Source organism: Peromyscus californicus, unplaced genomic scaffold, assembly GCF_007827085.1.
Source record: "Peromyscus californicus insignis strain IS unplaced genomic scaffold, ASM782708v3 Scaffold_6__1_contigs__length_162567912, whole genome shotgun sequence".
NCBI classification, from domain to species: Eukaryota; Metazoa; Chordata; class Mammalia; order Rodentia; family Cricetidae; genus Peromyscus; species Peromyscus californicus.
In genome coordinates, this window is record NW_026294584.1 from 35,550,218 (window position 1) to 35,576,909 (window position 26,692).

Sequence of the window (26,692 nt, forward strand, 5' to 3'; positions counted from 1 at the left end):
TCAACCCAAGACATTACCACCAATACATAACCTCTACAGCAAAGAGATTATCTACTTAAATCAGGACGAAAACAACAATCTATACTAAAGCTTTTTTTTTTTTTCCAAATAAAATGTATACTTATTTTATCTCAAAGATCAATTTAGTAGAAGAAGAGACATTAAAATTTTTACTTGGAAAAAAGAAAGTACAAAGTCAGATAATTATCACCTATGAATAAGAGCAAAGAGAGCTTTTCCCTGCTGGGGGTTGGCTGAGCTGCTGGGAGATTCTACTCACCCCAGGCAGTTATGGGAAATAAGTGGCTGAACAGACGCTGGCGTACAAAGGCAGCCCGTACTTCGTGGGCTGGATGCTTAAAACTGACTTTTTTAACACACACTATGTCCAGGATTCAGTGAACTTATTTGCACAAATGAACCTCTGAGAAGAATGTGGACAGTATTGAAAACTTACAACAAACTATGACTTTATTCTTCCCTCTACTTATTAGGAATCCACCATCCTTTGTCATTTTACACACCCTTAATCCTGATTACCTAACTTCATATTAAGTAGGAATTCTAAAAGATGCAGCAAGATGGCATCCACTTAGTATCAGACTAGTAGCTTGCAGTTTCACAAGAAGCTCGCCACACAATGTACATGACTGCAATATGCCATGAAAACGTGCTACCCATAAGAAGATCCCAAGTCTTCATCTACAATGATTTGGACAAGAGGGTACCCTTTTTGGGAAGGCTTCAGTATTGAGTGGTGCTTTCTACTCTGATGCCAAGGGTAAATTTTAGTGTGGGGCATAAATATACCCATTGACTACATCAATAAAGTACAATAACTAGTCTTACCATTTACCAAGGCAACATTTATTCCTCTTCCAACATTGTTCTTAACACCACTCATCAAACTAAAGGGAAAGAAGTCAAGACAAACTCATTAGAATATATGGAAACATGTCACAAAAATACAATGCAAAAAAAGGTATTATACACATATCAAACACTCAACTCAGCACATTAAAAACTTACTACATCAAAGACAGCCTTATGTTGAGTCAACTATAATGTCAACTCAAATAATACTTCATAAAATTAAAAAATACACATAAAGGTACAATGGTGCTCAAGAAATAGTTAGTGGTTAAGAACATGTACTACTCATACAGAGGATCCAGACCCATGTCAGGAGGCTCACAACAACCTCTTACTCCAATTACAGGGGATCTGATGCCTCTGGCCGCCATCAACACCTGTACTCACGTGCACACATCCAGACACATACAAAGAAAGTAAATTCTTTAAAATAGAAGCATTATGTCTCAAATGCCACAGTGCTACTACTCTGTACTGTACAGTGCCACCTGAGGCAATCCTTTAAGACATGGGCAGAGCAGGACTCAATCTCCACCACTGTCAAGAAGCCAAAGACCACGCCCTCTCTTCTCCATCTTCTGTAGGGTCACCATGATACCGTGACATGAAATGGAGTCATATTCTATAGCGACACTTTCAAATCGGAAGCCAGAGGAGTAATGGAGCATTGTCATGCCCATGTCACCTCACTGTGAACACTTTCCCATTTTCCTAGTGATTATTAACTTTCTCTGCACTCACAAGGAATGCTGTACTTGCTGATTATCTCACCACAGCCCCAAATGGGCTGCCTGAGACAACCAACATCAATGCAGCTTACAGACCATAACGCCAGTTGACAAGTGTGGGATGGAGGGCACACTGGCTTGTTATCAGCTTACTTTATTGAATATTAAACCCAAATTTGAGGAAATGTTAAATTACTAGAATTCAAGGTACCAGCCACTTCCCCATCAGTGTGTTGGAAGAGGGGTGCCGTGCTCACATTAGTATACTGCAAATTTTCCCGATAGAATGTGTAGCACACAATTTTGCAAATGAAATATATACTACTTTATCTTACATTCCTCATAGTCAATTGATTCTCACAGAACATGTCAACAGATTTCCACCAAACTCCCATCTGTAACTGAACCATGGTTGTAGGGAATATAATTCTAACAATTACTGAGTGACATACTCATGTATGTAAATGAGTAAGACAAAGGAAAAACTAAAAGAGTGTTGAAGCCTCATTTATCTGGTGATGAGAATGTCTTCACTGGCCAGTTACTTCCTCATTCTGTTGTTTGCAATGTTGTAAGAACAAGCCAAACAATGTTATGACGTGCAGCTAGGTCTCAGCTACACAAATAACATTTTCTCCTCTTTTTCTTAAGTCTAGATCTTAGTTTCAAAACCTTCCTGTTAAGGCAGACAGTAATCAGTATAAAGTATCTACAAAGGGACGTACTCAAAAACAGTAAAAAAAACTTCTTAAAATGTTTGTATTACCATATATTATAAATATGAATGAATCTCATTACATTTTGCATGTGCTTGGAATGTATTTTGATCATATATCTCATTACCCGCCTCCTCTTCCCAGCTACTCCTCTCAAATTAAACTTTTAAAAATGATCATAAAACTCAAAGTAAGCTGGGTGGTGGTGGCACATACCTTTAATCCCAGCACACGGGAGGCAGAGGCAGAGGCAGATAGATCTCTGAGTTTGAGGCCAGCCTGGTCTATAGAGCTAATTCTAGGACAGCCAAGATTATACAAAGAAACACTGTTTCCAAAAACAAAAACAAACAAAGAAATAAACAAAAAAAACCTCAAAGTAAAACAATGTGAAAATAGAATAAAATGCTAAAATGATAGACTTAATGTCTCACCTATCAGCATGTACAAGGAATATAAGTAGCTCAAACATACTGCATAAAAACAGAATAGGAACAATCAGTTATTACAGAACCAACTACATGATGATGACAATAAATTCACCTGAAACAGGTAACAGAAAGTAAATGGCTAAGAAAGCCTTTATGCAAACAACCCAAAGAGGAAATATCAATAATCAATCAATTTTAAAAACAGAAGGTTGGGATGAACAGTTTTCTATGGTAAATTTAAAAAATGCAAGACATTATTAACAACTAGGGAGGCACAAATCATGGACTCAAAGAGCTACAACTTCACTCCTACTAGACGCATAGGCATTTGGAGGACCCAGGACTTCACACTGTTGGCACACAGGTCAACCGATGAGGCCACTTTGGAAAAACAATCTGACAGTTCCTCCAAATGCGAGACAGCTATCTGAAAGAAAAGTCCACTACAGTCCAAGCACAGAGAGTGAAAACACATCCACACACAACCTGTGTAGAAAAGTTTCAGAAACACTGTTCTGGACAGTCAGCGAGGGGAAATATTCATACATCTATCAACCGATAAAGAGCAAAGCAAATGAGGCACATCTATAATGGAGAGGAATTCATCCATGAAAAGAAATAACGTGAGCTACAAGGTGGATGAACCTTGAAAACATTACACCAAGCGAAGAAGCCCGTTACCAAAGACCACAGATAATAAATAATACGTCTATGAAACAAGCAATCTCTAGGGACAGAAGCAAACCAGGTTATTTAGGACTGGGTGTGGAGTAGAATGAAAACGAAGAAGAGCCGGAGTTAAAGGACAGTTTCTTTCGGTACGTTGGCAATGTTTTATGTGGGGACTGCAATCCCAGCATTCTAGAGACAGAGGCCAAAAAAGAATGAACGAAAGGGAAAGGAAGAAAACGCCTAAAATGGACTATGACACAGTTTGCACACAACAGTCAATCACACTACAAACCAGTGACTGCATACTACAAACAGGAAGTGTAGGTATATAAACTACATCTCCAAGCTGTATCAACAGAAGAATTTGTCTTGAGCATACACATTAAGACGGACATAAATTTCACCACAGGACCACTGGCAGGGCTGCATCAGAGGGGAGCGCTCCAGACCCGGGGAAGCATATTAGATGTGTAAATTCCATCACTGGCAGCAAAAAGCAATGGTTACAGCTAATGTGTTAGTTAACAACCAAACGCCAGTGATTTTCCAAATAGAGATCATCTTGGAACATGCTACTCTATTCCAATAAACTTCAGTCCATCTCAACAAAGAAAAGGCAGCAGCAGCAGGAAGCACAGTTCCACAGGCTTCCCACAAGAGGGCAGCAACCTACCACCAAGTTTTAAATAGATGACACTGGAGAGATTTGCCATCAATGAAAAACCACCAAAGTCACCAAACACATCAAGAGTGGTCACAGCAATTAAAATATTTACTATTCTTTATGACTATGAAGGCCCTCTGGCTAACCACATACCTTCAGGAAAAAAATAACAAAAAAACAAAAACAAAAACAAACTAAGGAAATGACATAAACACTATATAACATTTTCAAACACAGCTTTGCATCACATACCAGGCACCAGCTCTGGCTGCTTTAAACATCTTAGAGGGAGCTTGCCTGAGCGCTAGAAATGTTCAACAGCTTTGGCTCTGCAAGTGGAACCTCTACAGCTATGACAAATAGCAAATAGACCATAGGGAGCAAAATTAGCCCTGTAGAGACACAGCAATCTAGAGTATTCTCTCCATGGTGAGTTCCTATACTCAGATCAGGTGCAAGGATACACATATTTTTAGTATGTTCTTGCCCATTTTGTAGGGTAGACAGGCAAAAAAAAAATGTTATGAGTAGACATACCATGTCAAGTAGCCAGTGTAACTAACCATGGCCTTCCCACTGTTCTTTCTTCCACTATGTAAGTTATTTTATATAGCTGTGAAATTAGTTTTTCAATACAAATGAAATCATAAGTAAGTCTGAAAACCGTCTCAGCACACTTAGAAAATGACCTCAATCTGCACTGCTCAGAAGTTCTTGTGTGGTCTGGCCCACTCACTTCTAGAACTTTGCTCCCATATGGGCTGACCATGTGCCTCATGTCTGGGATGTTCAGACCTATCTGCTCTGCCTCTGGTTGTCTCCTGATCCCTAGGTTCTCAGAGCACACTCAGTGTCTTAGACTCAATCCTCAACACTCAATCTCAAGTTGGACCCTTTCCCCTTACTGACAATCTCAAGCTGGACTCTACCTCACTCATTCCCACTAGGAAGCATCACTTATGCCCACTGCCTGCACAGCTGGTGTCCTGACCGACAGCCACTTACTTGCATTCAGTTTTTAGGTACCTGTCAGTCCTGCTAGGCTGTATATCCCATGATAGGGGAAACCAGATTCAATAAGCAGATTGAATCTGCTTGAACTGAACAGATGAACTGAGTGTTGTCTAGGCAAGCAGACTCTTAAGCTTTATGTCAGCATTGTTTAAAAACTTCATGCATTTTCAATACAGAAATAAATACACAGGAAAAGGCACTGGACGTGGTCCTTGCAGCACCCCACTGGAGGTCGCTGGCCAGTTATGAAGCCCTTCTACAGGGACCAGTGTCATGACCTGAGGCCTAGCTATAAAATTTCATCAATTATTAATCTCTCAGGGGAATGGCAGAATGATTCTTGAAAGGCAGCTGATTGGTGGGCAACCTCAATTTGGGGGTCAAACAAACTACTGCACAGTATAAATCCTACCTGACATGCCCACCATGCTAGAACCAAAGAATCTGGCTCCCAGCCCGGCACAATGATGCTGAGCCCTACCCTCAAGAAACAGTTATCTTCTGACCTATGCACCTGTGGTTGGAAAACCAGTGTCTGAAAAGGCCTTGATCTCTTTCTTGCACTAAACTCCATGCTTCCAAGGGACGGGGTAGGCATCCAAAGACGATCTGTGGGTGAGGTATTCCGAATGAACTTTCACCCTATTATTTAGACTCAAACTGAGTCTTCAGTGAAGCAAAGGTGAAGACAAAGAGGACTGTCTCCAAAAACCTAGAAACTTCCAAACCCCACGTGCTTTGCTGAGATCTGGGGTACCGAAAAGTCAGAAGGTAGCTGATTTGACAGGGGCTGCCCACTAGCATGAGGGCAAAGAATGGGAATGAACAGAGCTCAGTGAGCATCAATTTTGCAAGAAAGTGTTGTCCCAGGAGGCCAATCCTTCCACAGTTCACTGCATATTTAACTTAAAAGCTCTGTGTGAGATTCACGCACAAAAAGCTGGGAGAAACGGCCCAGTTTCTGCTGTTTACCTGTACACCATCTTAGTCTTTAGTCTACACAGTCAAATGTCATAGCCATTATTTTACATGAATTTTAAATGAGCTCATGTCCCAAGTTTTCTGAGCAATCGGATGTAAAAACAACTAAAGGCAGGAGCTTGTGAGAGCTGACAAGGCAGGACGACAAACCTAAAAGCATCCTGTGCACAATACCACAACCAGGGAGTCACTCAGCCCAGCCCAAAGCAGTGCAGTGCAACAGGTCGGCCATGACCACCAGGTCACTTCACACCTCAGCAAGCAGCACTCGAGTATCAAAAAATGAAAGATAGTGACCTATAATGGGAAGCATTCAGTGCTCTGGGAAGATTGTCAATGGGACTTTGTTCTGACACAGTATTTTATAAGGGATTTGTGGTCAAGAGTCCTGTGGAGAGCTGGGGCAATGGCAGCGCACGAGTTTAATCTTAGCACTCAGGAGGCAGAGGTAGGCGGATCTCTGTGAGTTCGAGGCAGTCTGGTCTACACATTGCGTTCCACGACAGGTCTACATATTGAGTTCCAGGACAGCCAAGGCTGTAACACAGAGAAAGAGAAACCCTGCTCGAAAAAATAACAAAAAACCTCCAAAAACCAAAAAAGAGCCCTCTGGAGCCATTGAGCACTTGAAATATGCCAATCGTATATGAAGATTTCCTTTATTTTAATGAATTTAAAGGAATTAATTTTTTTCTTAGTATTTAAGAACCATAATGAAACAGTCACATTTATCCTTACATAAAGCCAAATAAAAAGTAGTTCTCTTAGTGCACTGGGGGAGGGGGGGAGAGAGGGAGGATTCATACAATAGTAAAAGCATTTCAGAAGCGCCATCGCCCGCAAGCCCACCAGCTGTCACTCAATACAAGGCCTTTGAGTTCTGAGCCATCTAATACTCACACATTGTCTTCTAGGCAGATCTTGGGCCCCACGACATTGGCCGCTCCACTGGCCATTTTAAAAGCAAAATGCTTCTCAGGGCATGCTTTTGAGATTCCACATTTGTACCTGGGAGGCTTCGTAGCTTCGGAGAGAACAGAAATAGGTTTGAGATTCTTCAGAAAATCAATTAATAGGATTTTATAATCAGTTTGCTTGAGATCTCAAACAATACACACAAATATATATGTATATTAATATTAATTATATCATAAAGGAACACTTAGTTAGGGGCTACAGGGACAACTGAGTGATTAGGAGCACTGGCTGCTTTTCCAGAGGACCCAGCACCCACACAGTGGCTCACAATCATCTGTAACTGTAGTTCCAAGGGATCAGATGCCCTCTTCCAGACTCCTTGAGCACAACATATGTGGTACATACATATGAAAAAATAATTTAAAAAGAGCGATACACATATTTAAAAATAAATATAAAATTTTTACTCTTCTAGAACCACCCCCAAAAGAATATAAAAAAAAAAACAACAAGCAAGGAAGGGAGGCAGGCAAGTCCCCCAAAACAAAAAGTCATAAGAACACAACTCAGCCCTCGTGGAGAATGAGCCGACTACTGAGAGAAATGGACCAATCGTGCCATATGATCTTGCTGAGCGAGGCAGATCTGATTTAATTATTCCTGAAGTTATCTCTATACTTCTGGGTGCCTGGGGTTCTTTAATTGCTCCTTTGCATGTCTAGTGCATCAAAAACAGGATCAATAAAGTCTGGTCCTCCCATCCATCCAATACAAGGGGCAGCTGCCTCTCCTATCGGCTCTCACTGGCTGTGCTCACACCACAGGGCTGCAACCCAAGCACAAAGCCAACACCCACTGACGACGAGGCACCCGCGACACCGAGGCACCCGCGACACCAGGCCGTCCAATGAAACGGCCGCTGCAGTTTTCAAACTCGACTTCTCCCTCGGGGTTTGTTCACACAAACTGCCCACGCTGCTCGCACATAAGTTCTCCCAGGGCCACACACAGGATAAAGCACTTATAAGACACCAAGGCGAGGGACTTACAGCGAGTGGCTGAGTCCAGCGCAGATCGAGCTAAGAAGAGAAGTTAACATCGTTAGAAAGAAAGCACAGGCCCACTGGCAACTATCTACTGCAAACACAGTAAAGCGTCTAATGAGTCAAGGAACTGTGTGGTCGGACGACCGCTCACATACAGTAAGTACCAGGACTGCCCCAGAGAAGCAGGACCTCTCTACTAACTCATTATGGACAGGTATGTACTGAAATCACAGAGAGGGGTGTGTTATTACTCAAAGATCATTCTAAACTATTTATTTATTTATCTTTTTTTTGTTTTTTGGGTTTTTTTGGTGGAGAGGGGTGAGACAGGGTTTCTCTACGTAGTCCTGGCTGTCCTGGGACTCATACTGTAGACCAGGCTGGCCCTGAACTCACAGAGATCCACCTGCCTCTGCCTCCCCTGTGCTGGCATTAAATGTATGTGCCATCACCACCTGGTTCATTTTAAACTTCATATTTTGTTTAATTATTTAAATCCTACTCAGAAAGTTAGTCTGAAAACACACCTTTAAAAGACTACTAACTGGTACTGGTGAACAAAATGGTATTTAAATGCTATTGCTGCTGCTGCTGCTGCTGCTGCTGCTGAGCAGGGCTGGGCTGGGCACCCCCACAGTCCTGGAGAATGTGCATAAATCTATCTTGGGGTTTGGTGAGGATTTGGGCATACATGAAGAGGGGGAGGGGGAATGTTGGGGAAACCTGAATTCTCCACAACAGAAGTGTATAATAAGGGCCTAATAAAATTAATGCTGTTACTGAGAGTTTCTTATTTCATCAAGGAAGGGAAAAAGGTGAACTCATAACGCCCACAGTGGCTCTCCACTGTCCTCCATCACAACTACACTTAGTGCTCGGTAAATGCACCCGTGTCTGATCCGAGTCCAAGAGATTTTAGCACACATCATCCAAGTGCCATGGACAGCCGGTTTCTGATCTGGTTAATAAGTACACAGTGTGGTCGTTGTTGGCCAGCTGTCTGACTATAAATAGTCACTTAGTTTTCACTTCTGCACTGTTTTTGATAACTGCGAATTTCCTCTAAGTCCACTATTCAAATTATGGAACACAGAGTTGAAGCTGAAGAGAGAACCTAGATGTTTAAAGAGAGAGAGAACAAGTCAGCAGCCTCAGCACTCAATAGAACACTTGGTAGAATATTATACACCATGCAAGTCCCACAGCTATAATGTAGGGAAAGAGTCATGCATGGAATATAGTTAAAACAGCCTTCCCCCTCTCCAGAACCTAAATACAGAGATGATGCAAAGAGAGATCTGAACAAGCAAATAACGAAACAGGAAAAAAGAGGGGAGGGGAGGGAAGGAGAGAAGGGGAGAGGCCACAGATTCAGGCGCTGCGTTTTTCCTTAGTTCATTCTTTCCATTTCCTTGTGTAATTACAGAGATTTGATCCAATGCTTCCACTTTTTTAAATGGGAAAACTAAACCCCAGAGCAGAATCAGCAACATGAAGACTAGAAATTCTCAACTTGAGTCTGTCTTTAAAAAGCAAACAGACGGCCGGGCGGTGGTGGCGCACGCCTTTAATCTCAGCACTCGGGAGGCAGAGCCAGGCGGATCTCTGTGAGTTCGAGGCCAGCCTGGTCTCCAAAGCGAGTTCCAGGAAAGGCGCAAAGCTACACAGAGAAACCCTGTCTCGAAAAACCAAAAAAAAAAAAAAAAAAAAAAAAAAAAAGCAAACAGACAAGATAGTGCAGTGGGTAGGGACTTGACACCAAGCCAGGGGGTTCCCGAGGATCTCGATAGTACAAGGAGAGAACTGACTCTCACAGGCTGTTCTCTGATCTCCATTCATGTGCCATGGCACATGTGTACCTACACTCCTATACAAATACAGACACGCACGCACGCACACACACACGCACGCGCGCACATGCACACGCACAAATAAATGCAATTAAGAAAAAAAAATGAGTTGGGCAGTGTTGGTACACGCCCTGAATCCCAACACTCAGGAGACAGAGGCAGGAGGATCTCTGAGTATGAGACCAGCCTGGTCTACACAGCAAGTTCGAGGACAGCCAGGGATACACAGAGAAACCCTGTCTCAAAAACAAATAAACAAACAACAAAAAGCTTAATTAATTAATTAATTAAAGAAAAAGAAGACTGTATCATCAGACTCTGGTGTTAAGATTCCTAGAAAGCAACCCTGGTAAAATCAGGAACTTAGGTCTCCCTGACCTCTGTTGGCTGATTACACAGCAGGTTATCTGATCTATGGTAATGAAGTGGGGAGACAGTGGGAACAACACTCATTCCTACGTGCTAGCTGGGTCAAGTTAGTCTAGATAGTCACGGACAGGGTCATCATGTTTCAGAGACAAGGAAACTGAGGACAGAGCGTGTAACTGGTGTGTCTGTTTTGGGTCATAGTTGTAATTGGTGGAGCTAGCTTTTACTTTTTAGTTTATTTTTAATTTTTCATAACGTGTGTGTGTGTGTGTGTGTGTGTGTGTGTGTGTGTGTGTGTGTGTGTGGTTGTGTAGGTGTGTGGGTGCGCACGCGCATGTGCACCAAAGGACACTGTGCAGATCTCAAGGACAACTTACAGGACCAGTTCTCTCCTTCCCCATGTGGATCCCAGAGCCTGACCTGAAGCAGTCAGACTTGAAGGCGAGCATACTCACTTGTGGAACCATCTTCCCAGTCCAGAACCGGCTTTTAAAATCATCTCATGTAGCACTCAGGCCCACTGTGCCACTTCTGGTTTTTGTTGTTATTGGTTTTTGGTTTTTGGACACAGGTTTCTCTGTGTAATAGGCCGTCCTGGAACTCATTTTGTAGATCTGGCTGCCCATGAATTTAGAGAGATCCACCTGCCTCTGCCTCCTGAATGCCACCCACCACCACCGCCGCCGCCGCCGCCGCCACCACCACCACCACCACCCGGCCCACTGTACCACTTCTAAAGAGGGTCTTTGTAAGCACAAAATGCCAGTCATTCCCAGAGCGGAAAGCCAGGTTAGGGACCTTTTACAACAACTCTAACCAGAGGCTCAAGTCTGAGTCTATCAAGAAAGACCCTGCTGACATAATCTAGGTTTACAAGAAGAAGAAAAAAAAAAAAAAGCCAGTTCTGGGGGAGGAAACTCCGAGGTGTTCACTGGATTTTTTAAAAAGTAGACAGAGTCAGAGCTAAACACCACAGACAGGGTTTAGGCTCAGACGTGGGCCAATTGCAGGGACAATGCAGAGGAAGGAGTCGGGGCACTGGCTCGTCTCTAAAGTACCTGTGTTCTTCACACAAGGAGGACATCCAAACATTTTCTCTGCACTCAAAACCTTTATAACTATGTAAGGAGGGGTGTGGGTGGGTGCGTGCGTGCGTGCGTGCGTGGGTGCGCATGTGTGTGTGTGTGTGTGTGTGTGTACACACCAGTGATGGGCTCCACCCACCAGGTTTTACACCTGGTGAAGATCTAGGAGTAAGAATATGGAGGTCAGCTAGAAACGAGGCCTGGGAGTAAGACAAAAACTGGAATGTGAGCAAACTGATGAGACCATCCAGGGAGCACAGAATCCGAGGCCATCAACCTTCAAGAACTGACCAAGACAGAAGAAACTTGGAGTGATGAGCAGGAGAAGCAAAGGCTGGGTGACTTTATCACACAGGGCTGGAGAGCTGACTCAGGTCAAGAGCACTTGTTATTGTTGCAAAGGACCCAGGTTCAACTCCCAGCACCCACAAGGAGGCTCACCACCTCCGTGGGCACCACGTACAAATGAGGTTCACAGAAGTGCATGCAGGGCCAACACTCATCCATGTAAAAACAGTAAAAATAAAAAATGTAAAAAAACGATGTTAAAGATCAAATCAGTTTGTTAAATTTCACGTGTCAAACCTGTAACTGCTATTTAACTAAAGACACAGAAATCCGTTTGTTAGCCGTCAGGCTTTTGGGTAAATGTACCTCCACGGAACTTGTGTTAGCTGATGAGAGGCTTCGAGGTAAAGACACTCGCTGGAAGCACTTTTTACAAGGGAAGGTTATTTTTATCCAATACTCATCAAAACTGAAAGACTTCCCTGGGCCTGTTAACTCTGAGACTGTGAGGACCTGGCGGCAAGCCGATGAACCATTTCTCACTGACACAGGTTACTGCCAAAGCATCCTGCCCAAGCCCAAACTGGAAACACAACACTCCCTCCTCACTGCAGGTTTCACTTACTTGATAACCCTAATCATCAGTATCTTTCGGATAATACGTCAAGAAATGGACACAAACCTGTCTGATTCACCAGACTTCAGCGCATGTCCTTTAGTGAAGTCAGACTAGAGAATTTAGAACTACTTTATACCTGAGCTTTTCATACTATCCCAAGTAATCTATGCATATACTACTTACCAAAGGCTTAAGTATCCAAGGGTAAAAATAATCAAGCCCACGACACTCACCGCAGCAATATCTACAGAGATGACCTCACTGTGTTTAGGTTCTGCACTAGCTGAATGTCCTCGAGGAAAACTAATACTGCATGAAACCTCCGCCAGGAACGAGACTGGCAGACTGTGTGCAAGTCTACATCCTGCCCTGCCCATGACAGTTTACAGTTCCTAAGATGTTATTGATGGGTGGAACTAAGGCAAGGGTGTCCAGGGTCTCTGGGTATTATTTCTTGCAAACAGAGTGTGATTCTATAATTCCTTCACGATTAAATCTTGTTTAAAAAAAAAAAAGTGCCTCTGTGTGTTTGGGGTGGGGTATGCTGGGAATTGGAATCTAGGTGTGTTAAGCAAGCATCTAGCATTGTATCACTGGGCTACATCCCTATACCAAAATACTGTTTAGGGGATTAGGTTTTTTTAGTTGTTTTTCTTTGCGTTTTGTCTTTTAAATTTTATCTTATTCTTTTAAATCACAACCTATCTTGGTAACTTAAATTATTAACTGTGGGCAAATTTTCCATTCCTTCTATCTGGAAATGTCTGTTTTATTTTTCTAAAACAATATGATATAAAAAGCCTGAGTCAATGAGCCATGTTATCGCAACACTCAGGAAGCAGGGGCAAGTGGATCTCTGAGTTCAAGGCCAGCCTGGTCTATGGAGTGAGTTCCAGGACAGCCAGGACAAGACAGAAAACCCTGCCTCGAAAAACACACAAACAAGCCTGAGTCAAAACGATCCGTCCAGTGAGTGGCTCTCTGATTCTTGTGCCTTCTTCTGGGCTGTTTCCCTTCTCTTTGCTTATCCAACTTCGATGTGATGGATTTTCTTTTATCTTATTATCTCTTATTTTATCCTGTCTGGTTGTTATCTCTTAGAGGCCTGCTCTTTTCTAATGAGAGACAGAAAAGGGTGGATCTGGATGGGAGGGGTGACGGGGAGGAACTGGGAGGAGCAGAGGAAGGGGAAACGTAATCAGGATATATTGTATGAGAAAAGAATCTATTTTCAACGAACAGGGGGAAGGATCTGTTCAAGCTATTAAGTTATTACAAAAAAAGTTGAAAAACTCAACTACTGAATGAATTGTAGTTAATCATACAGGTAACTAGGGACCAGGTCCTCTATGGATTCAACCTGATAACCTTTGCTAAATTAAGTTGGATGCTACATAAATGGTTAAGAGAACTAACATATTCCAAACAAAAAATAAAACAAACCCCACAATTAATATTTTCACTTGTTCAATCTAGACTGGAATCCAATAAGTAACATTTTATAGATAAAATGCACTATAGTTTCAGGATGAAAACAAACACGTGCCCTAAACAGTGCCTAAACCAAACAGGTAAAATACATGCAATAAAAAGGTCCCTAGAACATGGAAGAGCAGAATGAGAATTAGGAGAGTCATATGTTCCAGTTAAAGTAGTCAACATGGGCTCATACTGGAAAGGCAGAATCTCATGCCATATCCCAGACACTGAGACATTAAGATTCTCTGAAGAGTATTTTGACATGAACAGTTGAGTACTGGTGTGTAGGATGATCTCGGGTTGATAGAGAGGACGTGAATTAAGTGTTAGGAGTCCCTTCTAAGTATTAACTTATGGAGAGGAAAACTCACTAAGTCAAAGCCCTCAGCACACTTTTGTTTAATTCTGCCGACTAGAACAAGATGCTTCCAGGATTCAGTCTCTTTCCACACTTGGTGTGCAGCCAAAGCTCACCCCCACATGAGCACAGGGACCCAGAAAAACAAACAACCTCCTCTGGTTTCCAGCAACAGTTGATTGCCTCCAGAAGAGATCCGGTATTAATTTTATATAGTGTGAGATAAATACAATCATTTCCATGTCAATATATGAACCTTAAGTTCTATTCTTCATCCTCCTAATAATGTACTTAAGGTCACGGGTGTAGGTCAGTGGTATAAGCACTTGCCTAGCATCCACAAAGCCCTGGGTTTGACTACAGTGCCTCAAAAGAGAGAGCAATTGTAGGGTGGGCACTGTGGTGGTGCACACCTGTAATCCTTGCACTTGGGGAGTAGGGTGAGGCAGGAGAATCACAAGCTGAGGACAACCCAGGCCGCACAGTGAATCTGAAACAGCCTGCAGTACCACAGGAAAGTCATAGTACACTTCTGGAATAGAAACATCTGGAAATCAGTAAGATGTAGAACTATCTAAATAAGCATTAAACATAACTGGTTCCATTTTATTAACAGGGGTTTTGTTTAAAACTGAGTTAAGAATGCAGCCCAATGGTAGAGCACTGGCCTAGCATGTGCAGGGCACTAGGATGGACCCCTAGCACTGAAAAATGTAATCTGTGTCAAAGTACTTAATACAGGTACAGTTACAACATAAAAACACCAAATAATGGGCAAAAATAAAAATCGCAGAGAAAAGGAAAAGAATGTTAAAGACCAACACGTGCAACACATTTCTCTGACTGTTTTTACAAACTAGATCTGGGTCCATTTTCTAGCAGCCAATCAAATGAAGAAACAATTTAAACATACCAGTGTTGTGTTTTCCAGAGTGAGCACTTAAGAGCCATGATTAATGTTTCTCATCACCGTGTAGTAAACAGTTGCTAAATATGCTTAAAATGTCAAACAGAAAATCGATTGCTTCACACTGGCTTTATTCTTAGACGTGTTATATTTTTCAGAATATGGTAATGAATGACATTTACTCACATAATAATTATTTTTCTAGACATACAAAGCAGCAGTGAACCCATGATGAGAACTTACACTTTGGAGAGTAATATTAAGAATAAGATTCTGGGGCTGGGGAGCTAGCTTGGCAGTAAAGAGCACTGGCTGCCCTTCCAGACCACCCAGGTTCTATTCTCAGCACCCAAAGATGTTCACAACTGTCTGTAACTCCAGCTCCAGGGAATCCGATGCCCTCTTCTGGCCTCTGAGGGCACCAGGCATGTACAAAGTGGACAGACACACATGCAGGCAAAATACCCATACACATAAAATAACAAAATAAAAATTTCTTAAAAGAATAAAATTCTTCTACAGTAGGTGGCAGCTAATTCAAGAAACTCCTAACTAGTCAAAGTGCTATAAGAATATGTGACTGCTAAGTGTTCAGCCCTATACAGGACTTGTGTACCGCCCTCTCTAAAGCTCAGAGAACATCCTGCAAGAGGGAGCAGAAAGTGGGGGGGGGGGGGGGGCTGAAAAGTACCGTTTCCTAGACAACATAGCTGTAGCACTTAAGACATCCCATCAGCTGTGATATGGGCACAAGACTGTACCAGTCAGCATTCCATCGTGGATGAGGAGGAGACTGGGAGGTATCCCTCCTCCCTGAGGAGCCACTGGAGTTTCACTGCTACAGTGGGAAGGAAAGCCATTTTCTTCAGTGGTGTAGCCACCGGCAAGGTGCCCAGGCTAACTCATGCTCATGTGAGCAAGCCTAAACTGAATGGGTTACCAAAAAAAAAAAGAAAATGACATGAAACTCAAAGGTGGATGTGCAATCAATGGGAGTAGTCGTGGGAGGGAGATAAAAGTGTTATAAAGTGGGGGAGGGGGTGAAACTTACCAAATAGATTTCCTAAGCTTGCATCCATTTTAATTTCAAATACTTGAGAAATAACATAAAATGTCAATACAAATACTGCGACAGCCACCACCAACTTTGCAGCTCCTAGAAAAAAGGCAGAAGCAACTCAGCATGGTTTTATAAGCCAACAGAATTTCTGCCACGCAAACTCGGCGTTTCTGCAGAAGCATTATGACTAATGTAGTTCTATGTTGTAATCTACTAGATCTTAATGTTACTGGAGTTACAAGGACTGCATGCTACCCGCAATCACAGAACTCGCAGACACACCATGAGACACCTGTCTAGGGTAACTCGGGGAGGTGGTTTACCTACCATCAGCTGCTGGCTGACTACAGGTGATCTGATGAGTGCACTACCACCACCATGCCTACAGGACTACATACTTCCCAATCCTAAAGAGCAATGCCCTCCGACGATAATACAAAACTAGTTCTGGAGATGCCTAGGCCAGGACATCCAAGAAATGAGGTGAAGTGAAATGCAGCAAGCTTACTAGCCGACCACCAACCCACCGCCTGGAGCTACCTAACCCCACGGGGAACTGCAAACATGACCTTCTGCCTTACAAGAGGAAGAAGGTAAAGACATGGCTTCACATCTGGAGGACAGGCTTGGATATCACAGTGACGGGCTATGTGATGAGCTCCATGAGGGCACACTCCTCAACTTTAGACTTTGTATCTTTATGGTGTCAGAGTACCTTACAATAGCCATCACTGCCACATCTACTTAGTGTGAATCATCCCTTACTCTTTCTCCTAGGTACCCCAATCTAGGCAGCAAATCACAAAGGGCAAGCGTAAGACAGGGAATGGAACAATGGCAGACCAACAGCTTCCACCTCTGGATTTCAGAGACATGACCTGCTTATTCGGAAACAGTACTAGCTTATTTATGTCTACACAACCTCAACTGCCTGCTCCTACTAATAGTTCGGGTTTAGTTCAGGTTTAATCTCAACTGATAGGAAAGAGGTTGACAGAATCAGCAGCCATCTAACCTTAAAGGGAAAAAAAAAATCCCAAAGATGAAGTAACGCTCTATGATTACAGATAAATCCGTGGCTGCACATGAACCAGAACTCAAGCCTACCCCCAAAACACCAAGTAGCCTGTACAGTACATCATTCTAACACTAAATTACATATTTTTGGTAGGGGGGACCTCAATATAGTAGGTAAGGAAGAATTTAAAAAAAAAAAAAAGATCATCTAATCTCATAGACCCAAAAGAATAGTCTGTACCTTCAGAGGAGAGGGGAAGGACCAGGAAGAAACTGAAGATGTTTGGAAAGGCCGATGATGCTAAAGGGCACCCACATCCAGGGCTGCCTCAGTACTATTTAGAGATGCTCTATTCATAGGTATATGTGAGGACATACAAGAAAAATCTCTGCACCTTCCTTCCAATTTGGCTGGGAATCTAAAACTGCTCTAAAAAACAAAGCCTTAAAGATTCTATTAATACAAGAATACAGTGGTAATCAGCCCATCTCACCCTATCTCCTCACTTCTTCCTTCCAAAGGTTGCTTCCGAGTCCTTAGAGCAACTACTACTAGCTACCTTCATTGTTAGCATGTAAGAGCAAAATTTCATTTGCTTTGGACCTCCTCCTCCCAGGATCTAGCTGAGTGTCTCATACAAAGCATGCTCTCACCACATATGTGCTCGATAGATGAATGACAGCAGGTGGCAGACACTGTTTTCATTACGTAAGACTGAGGCCAGTGGCATGAAGGTGACAGATCGCATGCTACTCTTCTATTTTATTTTCTAGCAGTCATGGGCATGTACAACAGGGGATAAGTCCTCACTGTCTTCTAAAACAGACAGATGAGGCTTGCGCTGTTCAAGGCTGAACTTGCACAGGGGCACACCAGTGGTAGCACAGGGTCTTCTCTTTCTTAAGATTTACGTAATTTGTGTATCAGTGGTTTTGCCTGCACGTACGCCCGTGAACGTGTATGCCCAGTGCCCATGGAAGTCAGAAGACAGTGTCAGATACCCTGAACTAGTTACAGATGGCTGAGTCACTGTGTGGGTGCTGGGAACTGAGCCCGGATCCTGTGCAGCAAGAGCATCATGGAGTTCTCTTTCCCTCTGGCCCATCTCTCCAGTCCCAGCACTGGGTCTTAACCCAGGACCTGTTCCCTGACACTGGTCTGGAACAAGGAAGCAAACAGATGCTCCGAGACAGAAAAGTCAGCAGCAGAGACACTCGCAGTCTCTACAGTGGGAGCGTCCAGGAGCTTGCTACAGAATATGGTCTCAAGGGTTGGACCCGAAGCCCTGTGCCAGCCTGGAGGGGCTTACCACATCACACCACAACTCCCATTCCTGACGTGGTGTGCCATTCCCTCTTCCTTCTAGCCACTGACCAAAGATCATTACATTTCAGGCTAAGTGAGCATTTCAAAGCAACCAGATACTATTTTAATTTAGAAGATATTAATTAGTTCAAAGCAGTGAACTAATAACTCATCTTCCTTATTTGTCCATTAAAGACAGGGCCCCCAAGTCCTATGCCAAGAAAAGGATGAATGTAAAAACTAGGTGATGGAGTTATTTTACTGAAGATGAATTTAGAATTATGTGCAAAACAAGAACTGCTCTGGTCACCCCGCTTCAACAGCGTACTTAGAAATCCTCAGGAGACCACAATTATAAACCGTCCTGCTGAACCCCAGAACATCCAGGAAGAAAAGGCAGCAGAGCAAACAAGAGGCCCACGTGGTCTAAAACAAGCAAGCTCTTGGTTCCTGGAGTCAGTCCTCTTCCTCCACAAGTGTCTAACTACTTAGAAATAAATGATGCTGTGACTTCCCAGCCAGGAGAGGCCAACTTTTCAGATTTCTACAAAAGCATCTGTAGCAGCCGTCCGTTAACTTGGTTTTAGAAACCACGGTGTCTGATCAACTCAGCTTGACTCCATACAACTATAAGCAAACTAAGGAGAGGGTCTTTTGTCCACCTGCCTCGGCCTCTGGCATCTCTGAGAGATGACCCTATGAAAACACTTGGTTTGCTTGTAAGACAATGACAATGAAGAATTAGACTAATTATCTTGATTTCAGAGAACAGCCTGTTTTCTCCCGTCACACAGATTTAAGCAGAATTCCTCAGGCAATGTGCCTTTGGGGGTGGGGAGGTTGTGGCTGGAGGGTGCATAGCAGAAACACATTTATTTTCACCTCCAGGTAGGGAAAGGCCCACTGGGTGTTTATGGATCTACCCTTTAAAGATGCTTATCAATGCCTTTATTAATATCAGGGACATCTAGCAAGGACTTTCAATGTATATGACACACTACTTCAGATTGCTGTTAATGTTCTAGGTTTATACCTAGACTAATAATTCAAAGCAAAACCATACTTTAGTAAATTCTTCATGTATGTTATACTGAACTGCACATAGGAGAGAGTTCTATTTTAGAATTCCTTTTTCTAGACGGCTAGAACTTAGCAAGAAAAAGTCAGTCTCTTTGCATTTTCAAAATCTTTCTTTGAGTATTTTATATGTACTATTTGGGCAAATAAGCTTACCACATAAGAAATAAACATTAATATTTAGAATAATTTCAGTTAAAGGTTCACCTACAAAAACGCATGTAATATGTACTAATGTCCAAGTTGAGACATGTTAATGACATAAAACGGAAAGGCTAAGCATGATCTCATTGACTAGTACTTAACTTTCAGAAACATTAGAAGTATGTGGCCCCTGTATATAACCTCTGAGGCAGGAAGACAGCATGAACCAGCATAGACGAGGAAGCAGGACCCACCACAAAAGGGGGTTGGGGGGAGGAGGAGAAGGAGGAGCATGAAGAATCAATGAATTATGAACCCTCTCCTTTAGTCATTACTGAGCAAACAGGCTATAAAATAAATTATAAAATAAAAATCACTTTCACTGGATTAAATAAATGTCTTACCTGCTACCCTCATTTTCGCTTTTTCAATCTATGGCACTTCTCAGAAATAAGGTCCTAAAATCAAAAGAAAAGGCAAACACCATGAATTATACAATGAGTCTTCCTCCTCAGATTGAGCTTATTTTAGAAGGCATGCATAAAACCAATTAGGTATATACCATGACATTTCTAAGTATGCTATGAACTGCAATGTTTAACGAAAAAACTCTTTATCACTGGCCACTCCTTCCACTGGGCCATTAAAAAAAAAAAGTCAAAAGAAGCTGCTTGCGTGTGTCTCCTCCCACTGGCTGTGTCCACTGAGCCCACCATACCCCGCGCCTGAGGAGGACAGATATTACCCTCAGTGATTACACACTCATGAGGAGCTCACACATTCAGATTCAAACACTGGTTAGCACATCACGTCAGTCGTCAGTAAGTAACAGAAAACCTTGTGGAGAAATGGGGTTTAGCTAGGCCGGTTCATGCCAACACAGGAAGCTACTTCATTTTCCATGACATAACTCAGATATCACTGTTGTGAGCACTCCCGACTAATGCTGGATTTAATACTAGATCCATTTCATGCTTTTCAATTGCCATAGGCAAAATAACGTATCTAGAGGTTTAGAATTATAATTTTAAGGACTCCAGCAATTATCATTACTGACAGAATGGTATATATCAAACAAACTATTCTTTGACATTATTTTACTAACTGGCAACAAATGCTTAAAAAAAAAAAAATCCATATATGTGTGTGGTTTTCCTGCCTACAAAACAACTCAAAAAGGAACTGTAAAACAACTCAAGCCGGGCGGTGGTGGCGCACGCCTTTAATCCCAGCACTCGAGAGGCAGAGCCAGGCGGATCTCTGTGAGTTCGAGGCCAGCCTGGTCTCCAAAGCGAGTTCTAGGAAAGGCGCAAAGCTACACAGAGAAACCCTGTCTCGAAAAACAAAAACAAAAACAAACAAACAAACAACTTAAAATGGAACTGTAAATAAGACTTAATGCCAAAGCCACACCCACATTCAGCTGGACAGCTGCTTCAGTCAACGTAAAGGAGAGAATTCAAAAGGTGAGTTTCACGTGATGGATCCTACTGATCAGAAATATATCATTTCTCCGATCTCCTGAACATGCACCGTGGCACACAGGTCCCCAGACACAAGCACGCATACACTCAAGCATGCACACACAGCACATACATGAGCATGCATACCCCCACACAAGCAAGTACACACATACTAATACTTCACAGAGCACCCAAAAGACAAACAAGCAAACAAACAAAAAAAGACCTTTCCCCAAAGGACACTGCAAAAAAAAAAAAAAAAAAAAAAAAAAAAAAAAAATATCCAGTTTTCTTGTTCATTGGAAAAAGCAACAGGATGAGGACCCAGCATGGCTCCCCATCCCCCATGTCTTCCACTGGCTCCCTTTCTTCTGCAAAATCTAACCTGGTTAAAAAACAAACAAAACCTTCAATCAACACTTAACTGAGTTGTCCACTCATGGGATTTTTTTCCTTTGTTATCTATGTGAACACCTTCTATATAATAGCCAAAGTCAATGCTATCTATCTATTTAAACGCCTTAGCCACCAGCCAGAATTCTAGAAGGAAAGAAGAGATACGGACTTTATATAAAAGAGGGAAGGGGGGGGGGCGGTAGGCCCTTGGCTTCTCAAAAGAGAACTCCGACAGGTCATAAATCCTCTTTCGGCTTCCAGTGAAATTGAACTCTGCATTCACAACACACACATGGCCTTTCCTTCCCTTTCATATGCCAAAATAATTTCACTCCTATCTGAGTGTGGCCCAGGAAAATTTCTTTGAAAATGTGATAAGCAGTTGGGTACCAGATGCCTGCTGTTCTATTTCAGTTTCTATTGCGGAAGGGTGGGGGGGGGGACCACACCTGTATAATTACAGTCACCAGTCGCCTGCTTGCTCTTCCCAACAATTCCGCTTCTGAACTCATCACAGGCCGCTCTGTAAGCAACTACATTTGTGAATACAATTGTTTTCCATTAAAATATCTTAGGGAATTAACATTTAGGAAAATTTCTATATTAAAATCTCACCAAAGTGCCTCAGTCATTAACACATCTTTAATTAATTTCCTTAATTAACTTTCTTGCATCTTTAATGATGCAAAAGTGTAAATCCGAGGAACAGGAGTATTGAAATAGATTGCAGGGCAGAGTATGGTGAGCGTTTATGATGTGCTAATTCCAAACCAAGCCTGGCTGTTTAGAGAGCGTTTGAAGACTTTTTACAATCTGAGCAGTGGAAGAAACAGCTCCTGAAGACTTCAGGGAACCAGAGAGAGACAGGTCCAGAGACAATGAACAGAACACTGAAAGAATAAAAAGGCCTCAGCTGAAAACTCAGAATGCTAATCTCCGTACTCCAGATACAGAAATGAGAACCAGTTGCCAAAACCAGAATATTAGTAATTAAGAATCTCCTTAGAACAGATAAACATGTAAATATTCAAAACAGGATACTTAAGAAATTCATGACTCCAAAAGTGTAAGGATAGACCAAACCAAGTTTCAGCGTGTTAGGTAGATAAGGGTGCAATGTCAGCTCCAAGATAAGGAAGCAGGGAGGCCACACTGCCCTCTAGGCAAAGGAACACTGACCTAAAGGTCACTCAGTCTGTGACCCAGAGTAAAGGAGAGGGCCTGGAGCAGGGCCTCAGAGGGACCACCCCACTTATCTGGATGCTTTAAACATTTCCTTTAACCCAACTACACAGTTTTGTCCAACTTAATAAAATTTTGTTGCTCAAAAATTGGGCTGCTCTGTGACTATGGAAGGCCTGTCAGGAAGTCACTAAAATAAGGACCAATGGTAACAAAAGCAGGTCAAATGGCACTCCCATTCCTTCCTGGAGAAATGAAGTCTAAATTACAACACTGTCCTGTATGAAAGAAACAGGCCATAAAAACAACTACCAGGAAGCGCTGTCTTTCCCGGTTATCTTCCCAGCAGCTCTCTAGCTCCTGACTACTGTGATGGCCTTACAGAGGGGCAGAGGGGTTTGCCCATAGTCCTGAGAAGAGTAGGGGGAACGCTCACAAACAAACCCCGTTCCATTTCTCCCCCTGAACGCTGATGCACTAAAGTATAAGAGCTTGTGGACAAATACCATGTCAATCAATTTGGCTTTTGCAAATTGCTCTGGGTATTGCGAATCTCTGCTGCAAACTAGCCACTCCAGAGATCTGACAGTTTGTCAAACTGACTTAAGTTTGAGTGTTGGAAACCCCACTACCACCTCAAGACAAAAATGATCCAAGAAAATGTGCATGCAAATAAATACAGTAGCAAAATACTAAAAATAAAATTAATCCAGCCCAAAGAAAATATTGTGAATTGAATTTCACAAAACAGAGAACCACTATTCACTTTAATCCAACGTGCAGTCAGTGCTGGCCAGATAACCATTTTAACCAAACCAACTATATTCAGATGGTCCCAATGTTTAAGTGGGCTGGGAGTTTTCTTTTGTTATATATATTTTTATAGTATGTGTATGGATGTTCTGCATGTGTCTGAGCACCATGCGCACGCGGTGCCCACAGATGACAGAGTTCAGAAGAGGGAGTCAGGTAAGTAAGGATTATGTCCTTAATTGTGTCACCAGCCTGCGATGGCGTCCCAGCCTAAAAAGTGTGCCCTCTGTGCATTCTCTTCTCTTTCCGCTCTCTCTCCTTCTGTCTGTCTCCTCTCTCTCTCTCTCTCTCTCTCTCTCTCTCTCTCTCTCTCTCTCTCTCTCTCTCTCTCTCTCTTCCTCTCTCCCAATAAAGCTCTAAAGAGGTAACTATGGCTCGTGAGTCTTCTGTGACCCACAGCATCCATCAGCATGGCCGCCGCAGGCGGTGGCCAGCCACAAGCGCCGGTGCATAACCAACAAGGTCCCCTGGAACAAGGGTCACAGGAGACTGTGAGCCGCCTGTGGTTGCTGGGGTGTGAACCCAGTTCCTCTGTTAAGAACAAGTACTCTTAACCCTGAAGCTATCTTTGCAGCCCCCAGGGAGCTGGAGCTTTTCAAGAGACTTACATAAAAACATGTCGAGCTGCAAAACAATAGATAGAGACTACACTCAAGCCCTGTTTGTGACGGTGAACTTCACGTGTTAACCTGACAGGGCTGCAGGCTGCCTATGAGTAAACACCATTCAGGGTGTGCACGGAAGGACCTTCCCGGACAAGCAGCATCTGAATCTAGAAGAAAGGATGCCTAGTGCTTTCCTCAATGGGGCTCCAATCCAGCCCTAACAACATGGGTGCTGATATCTCCTCATACATGTGAGCTTCCATCCTTGGTTCCTGGCCCCAAACTCCATCCCACAAGGCAGGATGCAAAAATTATCTAGTTATCCATTAGTCGAGACTATAGGATGTAAGAATCATATAGTTATCTGTTAGTCTAGACTACAATTTCTCTTCCCCCTTGCAAGAGATAGAAACCTAATCTACCTTTCTGTGTTGATGCTAACCACAAATAACCTTTCTGCGCAGTTTTGTCTGACAGATCACAAGATCCTCCACGGTCCTAAGGACCGCTGCAGAGGCCAAGATAAATAGGTGGGGTTCCCCACTCAGTCTACTGGCATTAGTTCATTTCCTTTTTTGTCCAACCACATTTCAACACAGCTGCCCATGCTTCAGTCATGCCTATGTAATGAAGTCTCACAAAACCCCACAGGACAGGGCTCAGAGGCTTTCCCAGGACAGAATGCTGGGGCTCCTGGGGAGTGGTACACCAAAAGAGTGTGAGGAACTCTGTCCCCGCTTCCCACACCATCTCTGCATCTGTCCACCAGTGATGTCTATACTAGCCTACAATGCAGTGAATTGTATACGTTGCATATAAACCACTCAAATTACTTGAGCCTCAGGAAGGGATTGTATAGGGACCCGTTTATAACTGGTCCAGCAGACCCGTATGTAAAAAAGCAGTCTGGACTTGTAATTGGCATCTAGAGTGGGAGAGGTAGTCTAGAGACTGAACCCCTTAACCCATGAGTCCTGACAGTGTCTCCAAGTAAATCAGAGGACACCCACCTGTAATCTGATGCAAAACGTATTTGTTTTCTGGTTGGGAGAGCTTCCATCACCTTTTGAGACACATCTTTATCCTGGTATCTCAGCAGAGGAAGAAACACTGGCTTTTCTAATAGGGAGACTCTGCTCTCTGCCTGTCTTCAGGCTGGGAGAGTGGTGCACAGCCACGCTGCGCACAGCCACGCTACGCCATCAGCTCTGCTGGACCACTAACAATGTGCCAATGAAAAACCTGGACCGCTCAGCCTCTGGAACTGTATGCGTCCATTTCTTCCAATAAACTGCAACATATGTATAATAAATCATGTAGCTACAGAAATGCATATAGTTTATTACAAAGAACCTTTCTCTCTCTCTCCACACACACACACACACACACACACACACACACACACACACACACACACACACACGCAAATGTCCATATCTATAATCTACACATCATTTATTTTTTTAGGCATACTTGGGCTGATAAAAGCATTGTCACAATTAGGAGTTAAAAACTAAATTTTCATCCTCTGAGCAGAGGAGGCCCCTTCAAATGCAAACACAGCAGAGGTAGCAGAGTCTGGACTTGGTCCTGCTTCAACCCACTGCTGGAGACAGAAAGACACAGACAGAAGTGGTTACTCACTTCTGTTTCCCTGATAAATCCCATGATAAATCATGCTCACAGGAAGAAGGTGACAGCGCTCTCCTTTATGTGGGTGCTGATGTGGGATCATTTTGGTGACAGACTTTTAAAAAGTACAGGTACCTTTGCATCTGATGCTTGACCAACTTTTATAATTTAGCTCTTAGATACATTTCCAGGGCTGGGGAGATGGTTCAGCACACAAGGCACTTGCTACACAGTCAAGAGGGCAGGAGTCTGGATCCCCAGAACCCACTGAATGCCAGATGGGTCTCTGCCAGGCCAGACAAATTTTTGAAACAGAACAAACAAAAAAGGCAGGTAGGAAGACTGTACTCATTGGGAAGGAATATTAACATTCAAAAATCCAGTATGAGCCAGGTGTGGTGGCGCACACTTTTAATCCCAGTACCTGAGAGGCAGAGGAAGGCAGATCTCTGAATTCAAGGCCAGCCTGGCCTACAGAGTGAGTTCCAGGACAGCCAGAGCTACAGGGGTGGGGGTGGGGGGCTGTAAACAAACAAATAATGAAGCAAAAATTTAAAAAATAATCCAGTGTGAGGACTGGGCTCATGAGCAGAGTCAGCGGAGTGTCTGCCTACCATGCACGAAGACCTGGGTCTGATCCCCAAGCACCATAGAAACTAGATGTCGTAATGCATGCCTGCAACCTCAGCATTTAGGAGGCAGAGATGCTGTGGTGTGTAGTTGAATATTTTAAGGTGTGTTACTTTTGTTTATGTTTCATTTGTTTAACTGTGAAGCTGTGTTACTGTGCTTGTCTAAAACACCTGATGAACTAATAAAGAACTGGCCAATAGCAAGGCAGGAGAAAGGGTAGGCGGGGCTGGCAGGCAGAGAGAATATATATATAGAGAGGGAGAAATCTGGAAAGGGAGATAGAGAAGGAGCCAGAGAAAGGGCGGACATCAGGGGCCAGCCACCCAACAACACAACTAGCAAGCCACGGAATAAGAGTAAGATTTA

General features: G+C 43.0%; 1 protein-coding gene across 2 annotated transcripts in view; it reads right to left on the reverse strand.

Annotated features, from left to right (window-relative positions):
• Positions 1-26,692, reverse strand: part of Fam3c (FAM3 metabolism regulating signaling molecule C) — a 46,839-nt gene that overhangs the window by 13,819 nt on the left and 6,328 nt on the right. Inside the window, exons 1-6 of one of the 2 annotated variants that reach the window (XM_052720007.1) lie at positions 25,072-25,215; positions 20,007-20,060; positions 16,050-16,154; positions 8,047-8,076; positions 6,980-7,103; positions 850-908 (exon numbers count right to left, since the gene is read on the reverse strand). In XM_052720007.1, coding sequence (XP_052575967.1) covers positions 850-908; positions 6,980-7,103; positions 8,047-8,076; positions 16,050-16,154; positions 20,007-20,019 — 331 coding nt within the window. In that variant the 5' untranslated portion in view covers positions 20,020-20,060; positions 25,072-25,215. Of the gene's footprint in view, positions 1-849; positions 909-6,979; positions 7,104-8,046; positions 8,077-16,049; positions 16,155-20,006; positions 20,061-25,071; positions 25,216-26,692 lie in introns of those variants that run through there. The other variant, XM_052720006.1, reaches the window with a different exon arrangement.